Below are 12,321 nucleotides of genomic sequence, written 5' to 3'. Positions count from 1 at the left end.
AAATCCAGTTAGAAGGGACATTTTTTTTACTTCTATTGCAGTAAAATCAGTTTGCTTTTTTTAAATAAAAAAGTGTTTTAGATATGTTGTAAAAGCACAGAAGATTGAGCTGAATGCTTTTTAAAAATGTGATTTAGATATGTTGTAAAAGCACATAAGATTGGGCTGAATGCCTAAGGCTAGAATTATAAGTGGTGGCTCAAATAATGCTTTAGATGCAGTTGTAGGACCCTGAAAATGTGGCAAATTATTAGTAGTTTCATATTTTTTATTTCCTTTCAAATGATAACATTTTCTTTATGGTTTTCAGATATGTGGATTTTGCAACATATAAACATTTTGCAATAAGTAACTACTCAACTACTTTGTTTTTAAAACAAATTTATTATGTATATCAAAAGTGTATGTTGTACATGTGTGTGTTTACAATAGCAGCAGAAGGAATGGTACTGTATACTTGAACATAAAAACACATATAACTCTCCAAACCATTTTTCTATTCAAATTATACTATTTTATTTTGCCATCATAGGATTCCCAAATAAATGTTAAACTTAGTAGAAACTAGAAATGAGAGAGATGAGTTGTTTGCGTCAACTGAACAGTGAATAATGTTTAAACTCTCATTGCCAACCCAACACGTATAATTACATCTTCTTATGCCTTGCAAGTTAAAAGGACTCATGTGGTTTTCCTTCACTGGCTCTGTTTACAATATGTATTTCATTTTCTTATTGTTCGTAAAACCAAAAATCAGCAAAAAACAAACTGTACCTTAAATTGTCCTATTGCTCAGATTTGGCACGCAGTATAAGAAAACAACTCTGAATGTTAAGCATAACAAAATATATCTGTCATAAATCAATGTGCCACTAGGTGGTGGTACAACATTTCTTTGTAGTTAAGTTTTTATTTTTATGCAGATATTTTTTTTAAAAAGGTTTGAAGGAACCACTAAATTTACGGAGTTGGAAAATAACCTACACTTTCCTCAAACTTTATAATTTTGTAAACACCTAAAACAGTTGTTCGCCAACAGTGCATCTCTTTCTTTAAGGCATGCTTCCTAATCAATTTATTAATCCAGTTGTTTATTTGCATCTTGCTCTTGTCCTCAAGCAGAATAGAGAATTGAAGACTCCCTTCAATTGAGTCAAATCTCAAGCAAATACAGTGCAACATAAACTAAACAGCATGTTAGTGGTTTTAGATTTAAGAAGCTTAACAGACTTTCTCTGTCTCCCCAAGTACTCTTCAGTTTTGGGAAGTAGGGGAAAGACCAAAATGACAAGTTGTAAGTTGAAGAGAAAGTAACATGAGAAATGAATCATTTCTTGATGAAATATCTATATTTTCATTACTAATTAAAAACTATCCCATGACTAAAACAATTCCTAGAATTAAAATTTGGATTAGTACCATGTCAAAAAATTCCAAAGTCAAACATATATATGCCTATAGCAACAAGGAGGCTCAAAAGTAGGGGAAATATTGAAAAAAAGTGGCTTCTTCAAAATCTGCCAGTAAAAAACCAGTAAGAACAAACTAGAAAAAAAAGTTTTTTATTTAAAAGTATACATGTCATAACAACCAACGTTATACATCAACTGGGATTTTTATCCGTTCTGGCCTGTATAGTAAAGGAAAAAGCAGCGAAGGCACGAGAGAGGGCAGACAAGTTGAGATTGCTTCTCCCTTGGTCCCATTCCTTTGGCAAGCTTGGATAATGCATCAAAGTTGATTGAGTAGAACAGTCCAAGACCCCATAGCCAAATTGGACGGCTTCCCCCTGCTAACAACTTTTAAGTGACTCATACGGTTCTTTTAAGTGTTAACAGTTTTTGCTAGCCATTTCCATTGTTTTGACATAAAAACAAGAGAACCCATTGTCTTCCAAACCTCTGTACATGCAGATGGGCCAGTCTTTGAAGATGCCTCTACCACTGTAGCCAGTGGTGGGGTGGGCTCCCTTTTGGTGGGTGTTTTCATTTCGATGCCTCTCAATGAGATGAGCTGGCTGTGTGATCTCTGTTCCCCAACACAAATATGTTCTTTTAGCTGGACTACATGCAGCAGAAACTGTTCATGTAGGAGTTCCAAGTTCAGCTGCTAATATAAAATGGTGTCTGTATTGTTAAAAAAAATTATAAAACAAAAGGCACAAAGGCCAAGTTAAGTAAATTCAAACATCATACAAAATGATGCTTGAAGCAGGTCTTGTTGTAGTGTAGAGCTATTCTGGGTCAGCAGCTTTATCTTGCACATTGTATTGCTTGTTCCTGGTCAGCTTCCAGCTGATGAAAGATAACAGCAGAATGCCAATAATTTTGTAGCCAACCTGGAGGCCTAAGTATCTGGAGATATAAAGAGAGAGATCATTCCCTTTGAAATGCAACTTATCACATTTGTAGGGATGCAATAATAAAACGTAGCTGAATGACTGAGAAAAAAATGAATCATTTGTAAAACATTATTAAACTATCCAATGCTGAATTTGGAAAAAAAAACATTTTGAACTCCAAACAGTTACTCAAGTGCAAAGCAAATGTTTCACTGAATCTGGCTATTTCATTTCTAAGTGTTACAAAATGCTCTGTTTTAAGCTCTGTACACTTCCAAAATGATTCAAGTCAGTTCTGAATGCAGAAATATGAACTTCCATTTATATGAAAATGGAGATTCCGGATCTGGGTGAGTTTTGACAGTGGGAACTATTAATCTTGCGGAATGGCTTGCCTCCTGAAATTGTGAATGCTCCATCACTGGAAGTTTTCAAGAAGAGACTGGGCAGCCAGTTGTCTTGACTAGTACAAGGTCTCCTGTTCGAGCAGGGGGTTAGACTGGAAGACCTCCAAGGTCCCTTCCCAACCTGCTATTCTATGTGATTCTACGTTGTCAAGAAAAGAAAGCTTGGTGGGGGGGAGAAGAGAAACTCCTCTTTAAGGGACAAAAACCAGTTCCCCTCCAATAGGTATCCCAAAAGTGTTGTAATATTTCTTTTGGAGAATTAACAAAGAGGTGGAGATAAATAGTAATTTTTCAATCATTTTATGAAGCGGAGTGTTACACCTGGCTGGCATAACAAGTCTTCCAGGATCAAGCTGTCCTGAACTTCCAGATAACTCCTAGTCACATAGCTTTTTTAAAATGAGGTTATAAGATAACAGCAATACTATACAGGTGAGGAATTCATAGTTACTTAGTGAAGCAGTTCCTATCATGGCAGATAAGGGTTAATATGTGTGATTCAGCCTGCCCAAATGTTTTCTGCTGTCTGGAGAGCATAAGATGTGCAAGCCAAGTTAATGATTTATTATTATAAAGGTAGGAATATGCTTGCCCCAGACTGGTTTCCATTTTATTTTCATTTTAAGACAAAATTCCTTCTTTCCTTGAATCCATATTGCAATCTTCCCAGCCACAAATGATATGTATCTCCAATTTCTATTAAATACAAATTGGTACCGCTACAGATGTTGGAACTGCAAGCCACAGATTTCTGACCTTTTATGTCCCATGTGGAGGCAGCAGGTTGGAGAGCTCCTCTACAGATGGCTCTGACTCAAGTGTCTACACCCTGAGTAGCTGTGGAACTGTGCATTACTATTAGTTCCTGGTTCAGTTAGTCCCAGTTAACTGCTCTGTTTTAGGAAGGAATGTCACCTCCACTTTATTCATTTATTTTATTTTGTTTGGTTTAGTTTGTCAAACATGTAACAGGTATCATGGGACATGAACAAAGAAAATGAATACAAATAAATGGGGACAGTAGGACAGGGACGGTAGACATGCTGGTGCGCTTATGATGCCCCCCCCCCCTTTATGGACCTCTTAGGAATGGCGTGAGGTCCACAGTAGACAGTTTAAGGTTGAAGCTATTCTTGTGAGGAGGAATGAAGATCAGGATCTTGGCTGAGACTATACTCAATGGATGCTTAATTCACTCCCATGGCTGGTATGCTAGGAAATATCTGAGATTCCTTGGGAGGTGAATCTCTGACGCACCAACAGAAACAGTCATTGGAGAATGTGGTAAGAGATGGCAAAGGGCCATTGAAAAGACTTCCTTTGTTACTGATTAAAGTCCCAAAGCTTTACTAATGTTGGGGTTATTGGAGTCTTGTTTGGTGGGATGGAAGGAAAGGTCAACCCATCTGCATCCCAAGGAGGAAATTGCTAACGCACTGACAGCCAAGCTTATTTTCTTAACTTCACCTAGCCAGAGGCAGGCATGGGTCAAGGGCAGATATGTCCCTGCTCTTGAGACAGACTTCATGGAACATTACTGGGGATTTCATGGCAAGATGCATTCCATTTTTGCTTATCTATTTGTGTTAGTCAAATCCTCTATTGAGATTCTTCTTTGCAAGTGCTGTGCACCTCAGGAGCTTGCTTCCCTTGTAGATGGCAGAAGCCTAAGGATCAAGGGGAGGAAGTCCTCATCCTCAAATTAAATCTTTGAGAATATACTTTCTCAACGCCCTTAAAGTGCCTGTCCTGGAAATAGTTATTCAGTAATGAATAGCCACAGTTGGTTCAAGGTCACAATGCACAAAACTTTCCTATAGCATTTCAATACACAAACATTTCCACAAAAAGCCAATGTATTTCAAAATCATGCAGGGGGCACAGATGGCCTTCGCTCATTTTATTCAATAACCCTACCAGACATTTTGAGCACAAGGCGACTGACTGGCAAAAGTCACCCAGTAAACTCTAACTTCAAGTAGGAATATAGATGTGGATCTTCCTAGACCCAGTAAAATACACTAAAATGGCAGTTCATATATTTTCCCTGCAGCAAATGTGCTTAAAAGATGGCATTTTTGAGAAGACAGCAGTATTTTTGCATTGGGATGGAGGAGTCTTCTCAGAAAAGTGATATAAGGAGATTGTGCTTACAGAAGAGGCACATGGCAAAAGTTCTGAGAAAAAGGGACGGGGAAATTCCTGGGAATTTACCTTCTCTTCAAAAACCAAGTCAAAACAAGTATTCTCAAATGATTTTGTGTGCATGTATATAAAAATCCTAAGTGGTTTGTAAAGGAATGCCAAGGCATTCATACATTAGGCTCCAGGAGTATAAATAATTCTGACTCCCCCAAAATAGTACATTTCTTAAGCTGATTAAAAAACAACAACAGCTTTCAGATCCAGCCAATTCAGATGCATAGGCAGAGCAACAATCAAAGCCGGGGGGGGGGGGGGGGGGGCTAAACATAAGAAAGAAGAGCCAAGAAGATTCAGGCATCAGCCACCTTTGTTCAGATGCAGAGATAACTGCATCAAAGTCTTTTAAGAGACAACCAGAACAAAGCCACATTATGAACAGAAGGTTTTCCTGCTATTGCTTTAAGCTTGTAATTATTAATTTTTCATCTTGCTTACATCGCTTAAAAGTGATTTTAGTGCAGCAGACTTGCACCCTGATTGTTAAGCACAATACAGAAAATATTGGGCAAATGACTAAGTTAGATTATGCTGCAGATACTACTACTACCATGTTTTCCCAAAAATAAGACAGGGTCTTATTTTCTTTTGACTGCCGAAATAAGCACTTGGCCTTATTTTTGGGGAGGTCTTATTATTTTTGAGATGCAGGAGGTGGTAAGCATGGTCACCTCATGGCTGGTGCTGTGTTGCAATATTTTTGGGGAGGGCTTGTTTTCAGGGGAGGGCTTATTTTAGTGCATGTGCTCAAAAGCCCGATTGGGCTTATTATCCAGGGAGGATAATTATTAATGGACACCAGCATTTTTGAAGGACAAAGTAAATAGTGACTTTATGATATGACTTGTAGAAGGCAATCTCTCCATCAGTTCTATCTATCTACCCCAGATAAGAAAGGCCCTTATCTAATTCACACAGAGAACTATCTCTATTCCCATTTCTTACCTGCTGCGGAACAAGCTATTGTTATAATAATGGCAGGCTCCACTCTTACTGTTGCAGGCTTTCTTCCACCATATGCAGGAAGAGTCAATTAGGATACCAAAGAGGGTGGGAGCTGGCAACCAGGCTAGGAAAAAAAGAAAGGAAAAAAAAATCTACTAGTATTTCATACCCCAAGTACACAACTCTACACATTTTTCACATTCAGAAAAACCCCTATGGGCCAACTCAACAAAACCCTTTTATTTGTTAGTTATATCTCTTCCAAGGGAAAATAATCAAAGAATCACCTGAATCAAAATTGAATCTGGATTACAACTAATTTAATGTAAGAGTTCATGTTATATTTTCAAGGATATGAAGATCAAACTTTGTTGATATCTTTCTCTATTTTGATTTGAAATTACAGTAAACAAAACAGTAACATTGAAACAAAACAGTAAGATTTTCTACAAACCCAATAGCAAATGAAAATTATCCCAATATCTAAAATTATATTTCAGAAATGTGAAATGTATTGAAATATGAAGAACAATGGATTTAAGATAATCTGCATCTGATTTAAAACCCTGGGAGGAAGGCATGTATGCACCTTTGTATACAAATAAACTTTTAACCAATATTAGGAAAAGTACAATCAGTATGCTTTGTGTCATCAAATTTTAATTTATTGTTTAAAACCTTGGTTATCAGAACACCCATTGTTTTCAATTTTTGTTTTATTTTTATTTATTTTTATTTTTTATGTACACTGAGAGCATATGCACCAAAGACAAATTCCTTAGTGTGACCTATCACACTTAGCCAATAAAGAATTCTATTCTATTCTATTCTATTCTATTCTATTCTGTTTCTTTGTTTTGGATTATTAAAACTTGTGCTTAGATAGCTTCTCCTTTATTTGTTGATTAAAGGCAATTAAAATATTTTGTAAAAAAATCTTATCACACCCAAGTGCAATATGTACATCCAGCCCATGAGTTTTTGAGTTGTCATCTTCTCTATTTAGAACACACTGTTTTTGGCTGTTCTCTTACCAATCCCAAATCTATACTTGGCCTTAACATTATATTCAGCAGAGCAAAGAAAAAGAGAAATTACTTAAGGATTGGTAACTACCGGTATTGTCCTGAGTAGAAACAATTATATGTGTGTGAAATGGGGGAGAAGAAGAATTATCCAAATGTGGTTGGAATCCAATTCTCATTATTGAAGTTCTGACTGTTAAGCTGCTAGACACTTGTATTTAGATAATTGAATTCCTAAGGCTGTTCAACTTTAGAGTGACTTTGATTGCATTTGAAAGAAGATGCAGCCCAACATCTAGAGAATGGTAAGTTCTATTCTGAACCAAATGCCATGTCTTCAAGCTAGAATATGGAATTTATAGAATAGAATGGAATAAAATTCTTTATTGGCCAAGTGTGATTGGACATACAAGTAATTTGTCTTTGGTGCATATGCTCTCAGTGTATATAGATCAGTGATGGCGAATCTTCTTTGGCTCACATGCCAAAAGCGGAGGGAGCTCAGAGGGGTTGTGCATGGGCATGCCACACCCATAATGCTTTGCGCACGACCCCAGTGAGCATGCGTGCACGACCAGCTCTCCCCCTCCATTTTTGGTGTGCTTTTTTCTCCCTCTCCAGGCTCCTATAAAGTCTTTGGGCAAAAACAGCTTCCTCTGCCCCCCAAAGGCCCTCCAGAGGCTTCAGGGGCCTTCAGGAGGCCTCCCTGAAGGCTCCGAAGGGCAAAAAATGACCGAATGAGCAAACTGGAAGTATGTTCCTAAATTTCCAGTTTACCCGTAGGGCCATTTTTTTGCACTCCAGAGGTTTCAAGGAAGCCTCCGGAGGGCGAAAAACGGTCTCGAAAGGCCAAAATCAGCTGGCCAGCATGCGCATGCACGCTGGCCAACTGACAGGGCAACACATCATGTGCCCTGATAAATGGTTCTGCATGCCACCTGTGGCACACATGCCATAGGTTCGCCATCACGGATATAGATAGTGCAGAAATTATGAGCTGATTCCTTTAAGAAACTACCTCCTGGGAAATGTAGGCAGAGACTGCCTTATGGGAAATGTTGTTCCATGACATGTTATCATGGGGCAGCACAGTACAAAAAAGAAAAGATACATTTTTCAAGAATCGTAAGGTACAACACTTAATGATAGTCATAGGGTACAAATAAGCAATCAAATCATATTAGGAAACATCAATATGAATAATACGGATACAAGCACAAATTTAAAGTCATGTTATGCTCTCAGTCCTATTCATTGTGGCTGATTTTCTAACATTAGATGCAGTTCAGTTGTGGAACAAACTGTACAGAGAACTCCCTTTTACCTGATAATTGCAAGCGTATAATTAGCCATCCAATTTTCTGGAATTCTTTAATTTGGATTCTTGTACTAAATAGGGGGTTGAAAGTAATGGCCTAAATGGGACCTTGCAATTTTAGGATTCTATGGAATTCAAAAACATCTGGTGGGCAGAAGTTTCCCAATCCTCATTTTTAAAAAATTCTCCTCAGAAAAAAAATCATTTATATAATGTTTTTGTCCTGCTCTCCCCCTCCCCCCTCCCTCTTTTAAAAATAACCCTTCAACTTACCTGGAATGACCATAGAAACTACAGGTAGTCCTTGACTTACAACTGTTCATTTAGTGACCGTTTGAAGATACAATAGCACTGAAAAAAGTGACTTATGACAATTTCTCACACTTATGACTATCACAGCATCCCCATGGTGATTTACACTCAGATGCTTGATAACTGGTTCATATTTATGGCGGTTGAACCTCCCCGGGGTCATGTGACCTCTTTTTGTGACCTTCTGACAAGGAAAGTCAACGAGGAATCCAGATTCACTTAACAACCATGTTACTAATTTAACAACTGCAGTGATTCACTTAACAACTGTGGCAGTAAAAGTCATAAAGTGGGAATAAACTCACCTAAAAAATGTAATCTAACAAATTTCTCACTAAGCAACGTACATTTTGGGCTCAATTGTGGTTGTACGTTGAGGACTACCTGTGCACATTTCTGATAAAAACCTTCAAATACTATTACAACAACCTTTGTATGTATAGTCAGATGCAAATCCCTACTATATTCAGTGTGGGTTACTGCTTTATAAATAATTCTAGGATTGCTGTTACTTACCCAGTAATCTCATCAACAGGAACTGGACTCCAATAGCAAAAGACTTTTCATCACAGGACACCACTCTGGTTAGAATCAAAATACAGCAAAGTATGTCAGAAAACTAGGGAGGGAGAGCAGTGATCTGTTCCTGTTCTGGGAAAAGCTAGAAAGCTTGATGATGATTATGAATGGTTGTAAAACAGACATAGCGAATTAGTTACATATTTAGCATATGGCATGTCATACATGGACTAGCAATATATATTAACATTTCACCTGGAATAATAATACACAGTAAAATACAAATGTTAAAAAGTTCTATGTTGAAATACCTATGTCAAGGCTGTCTAGCCACTGAAGTGCAGCATCGTTAATGTAAAAAAAAAATCAGATACCGGACTGGTATATGCCCTTAGCTTACAGTCGGTCACAATGTGATCTACAGTTTGACATGGGATGCCACAGTCGCACTGAGAGGAGGATACTACCCCCCATTTAAACAGAGAGTCCCAGCAGATGCCATGCGAGGTGCAAATCCTATCAGGATTGTCCATTGCTAACGTAGTTCAAAGCCTAGCAACTTCTTTTGTGGGGTTATTTATATGTCTTCCTACCGTAAGTCTGTTCAGTGACCCATTTGGCTTTAGTTGTTTAGTCACTGAGTTACATAAAAAGAGGGTTAAAATTGAAAAAGGGGTATAAAGCAAAATATTTCTGGCGGCAGTTCTCCATAAATTCTATAAGAAGAACTACGGGAAGACATGATAGCAGTGTTTCAATATCTCAGGGGTTGCCACAGAGAAGATGGAGTCAAACTATTCTCCAAAGCACCTGAAGGTAGAACAAGAAGCAATGGGTGGAAACTGATCAAGGAGAGAAGAACTAAGGAGAAATTTCCTTACAGGTAGAACAATTAATCAGTGGAACAACTTGCCAGAAGTTGTGAATGCCCCAACACTGGAAGTTTTTAAGAAGATGTTGGATAGCCATTTGTCTGAAGTGGTGTAGGGTTTCCTGTCTAGGCAGGGGGTTGGACTAGAAGACCTCCAAGGTCCCTTCCAACTCTGTTATACTATTCTAAAATAAAACCAGGTGAAACCTAATCTCTCTTACTTTTAGAAGACTTAGGTTATACTTCAATTTCAAGGTACGTATTTCAGCAAATACTGGTTCAGGAATTTTGGAAATTGATTCAAATCTCAGTAGAGCATACAGATTGGGAAAAGCTGTATGAAACCATATCAAGGTTTTAGGATTTCTTTTATTTGATTCCACATTGCTATGCTGCAGCTGGCATTTGTGATTATTACAAATTACAGATGTATTGCATGGGACTATCTACTAAGGTCTTAGCCCCTTCTTACCGTAACACCATCATGTAGAGAGGGTTGTGAGATAGACAGGCAATCAATGCAGAAAATGAGATGATGAATATAACAGGCAACAATAGATGGGCACAGCTAACAGAGCAAGATCCAGTCTTTGCGGAAGATTGTCCATTCTTGGCATAGATACAGGAGCAATTTGTGTAGATCTAGTTTAAAGAAAAGAAGGGAAATCAATCTCAGGAAATAAATTCACTTTAAGATCAGACCACAGCTCAATGATAAAGCATCAAAATCAGAAGTACTCAGGTTCGATCCCCAGCTTTTCTAGCTAAAAGTACAAATGTTAAAAAAACCCTCTGTCCTAAATGTCCAATTGGTCAGAATTTACAACATTGAATAAGCAAACAACAACATTGAATAAGCAAATAGTTTGATACAATATAAATCAGTTGCAAGTGATTCGTGACTTAATTATTTCATGCCCAATTCACTGTTTGGCTGTTTGGAATTGTGAGCATATGTTTGAAGGAAACAGGGAGTTTAGTTGTAGCACTACTCTAGTATTATAGACATTGTATGCACATTTAAAATTATATATTGATATTATATTTGTGAATATAAATATAATATTTTCTGAAATTTTAGAGCTGGAATTAATAAAAACAAATATCTAAGTAGATAAATAAATTAAAAAGTACAGTGCTGATACTGCATCTTAAGCAATTTTAAAAGTAAAGCAGGTCTTCTAAAGCTTAGTTTAGAAGTTTAGCGTCTGCAATTCTTGAAGTACATATGAAAACCCAATTAATAAACAGAAGACATTATGAGAAGGCTGTTTAGCACATCAATATAAAATCTGTGGTCTCAGCCCTATAAAAAGGTAAAGGTTTCCCAGTCAGTCATGTCTGACTCTAGGGCATGGGGCTCATCTCTATTTCTTGGTTGAGGGAGCCAGCATTGTCTGAAGACAATTTCTGTAGTCATGTGGCCAGCATGGCTATATGCCAAAGGCACACTGGAAGGCTTTTACCTTCTCAATGAAGTGGTACCTATTAATCTATTTGGATTTGCATGCTTTGGAGTCCAAAATTATTATATACTGTAATTTTTATTAAGAGAAGTAGGAAATGATTAAATACATGGACAATAAACATATTTAACTTACTGATCTGATGCTAAATTTTAATTTAAACAACAAAATCAACTTTGTTCTGGCCTGACCCATTTTTAAGTGGAGTGTCCCTTCTCACCATACTCCTCAAAATATAAATGTATCTCCCGGCCTGAAAAAAAATTGTTTATTTCTGTTTGAGTGCCATTATAGAGGTGAGATATTAAAGAAATCGATTCCTTTTAAATAAATAAAAAGGACAGGACTCATATTAAACCTGAGGGACATTAAAAAAGCTGGTTTTGTTTTTGACATTACTAGTAAAGCCATCTTATTGTAGTACCAATTCATGAATTTTTTTATTATTTATGTTGAATAACACTATTTCTTCAATTTTTTCTTGAGAAGTATATTTTTAATTAAAATAATCAGAATTAAAACTGAGTTTCTCTGCATGAAAAGCACATATTCTGAGTAATGAATCCTGCTCTAACACAATCCTGCTCTAATCATTCAGGAGAAAGCACTTCAAATTCCTGCAGAATGCATGGCATATTGCCTTCCTTATCTACAAATGATTTGGCCATATTCCCACCCTGTCTGTATGATGAGTGCTAGAGAGATTTGAATGCACTCTGCATCCTTAACCTCTTACCATTCCAGATGTTGAAGAATTAGAGAAGAAACCAGTACAGCCAGCGTGACAGGGAGAGAGGTACTCCACACCATCATCTCCACAGACTGGATGAAAGAGATACTTTGAGCAGGAGCAATGAGGGTTACATGGATCTTGTTCTGGGGAACTTGATGTACTGCCAGAAAAAAAGGAGACAA

At 37.3% G+C, this 12,321-nt stretch overlaps 1 protein-coding gene across 2 annotated transcripts in view; it reads right to left on the bottom strand.

Moving 5' to 3' along the window:
* Positions 1-743: 743 nt before the first annotated feature.
* The window catches only part of SLCO2A1 (solute carrier organic anion transporter family member 2A1), a 67,818-nt gene continuing 56,240 nt past the window's right edge, over positions 744-12,321 (bottom strand). The window contains exons 10-14 of one of the 2 annotated variants that reach the window (XM_032224989.1): positions 12,143-12,299; positions 10,413-10,582; positions 9,067-9,131; positions 5,896-6,019; positions 744-2,354 (exon numbers count right to left, since the gene is read on the bottom strand). In XM_032224989.1, coding sequence (XP_032080880.1) covers positions 2,234-2,354; positions 5,896-6,019; positions 9,067-9,131; positions 10,413-10,582; positions 12,143-12,299 — 637 coding nt within the window. In that variant the 3' untranslated portion in view covers positions 744-2,233. The remainder of the gene's footprint in view (positions 2,355-5,895; positions 6,020-9,066; positions 9,132-10,412; positions 10,583-12,142; positions 12,300-12,321) is intronic. The other variant, XM_032224988.1, reaches the window with a different exon arrangement.

Source organism: Thamnophis elegans, chromosome 10 (genome assembly GCF_009769535.1).
Source record: "Thamnophis elegans isolate rThaEle1 chromosome 10, rThaEle1.pri, whole genome shotgun sequence".
Classification (NCBI taxonomy): domain Eukaryota; kingdom Metazoa; phylum Chordata; class Lepidosauria; order Squamata; family Colubridae; genus Thamnophis; species Thamnophis elegans.
Note: the sequence above shows the minus strand (reverse complement) of the source record. Positions and strands in the feature narration are given on the sequence as shown.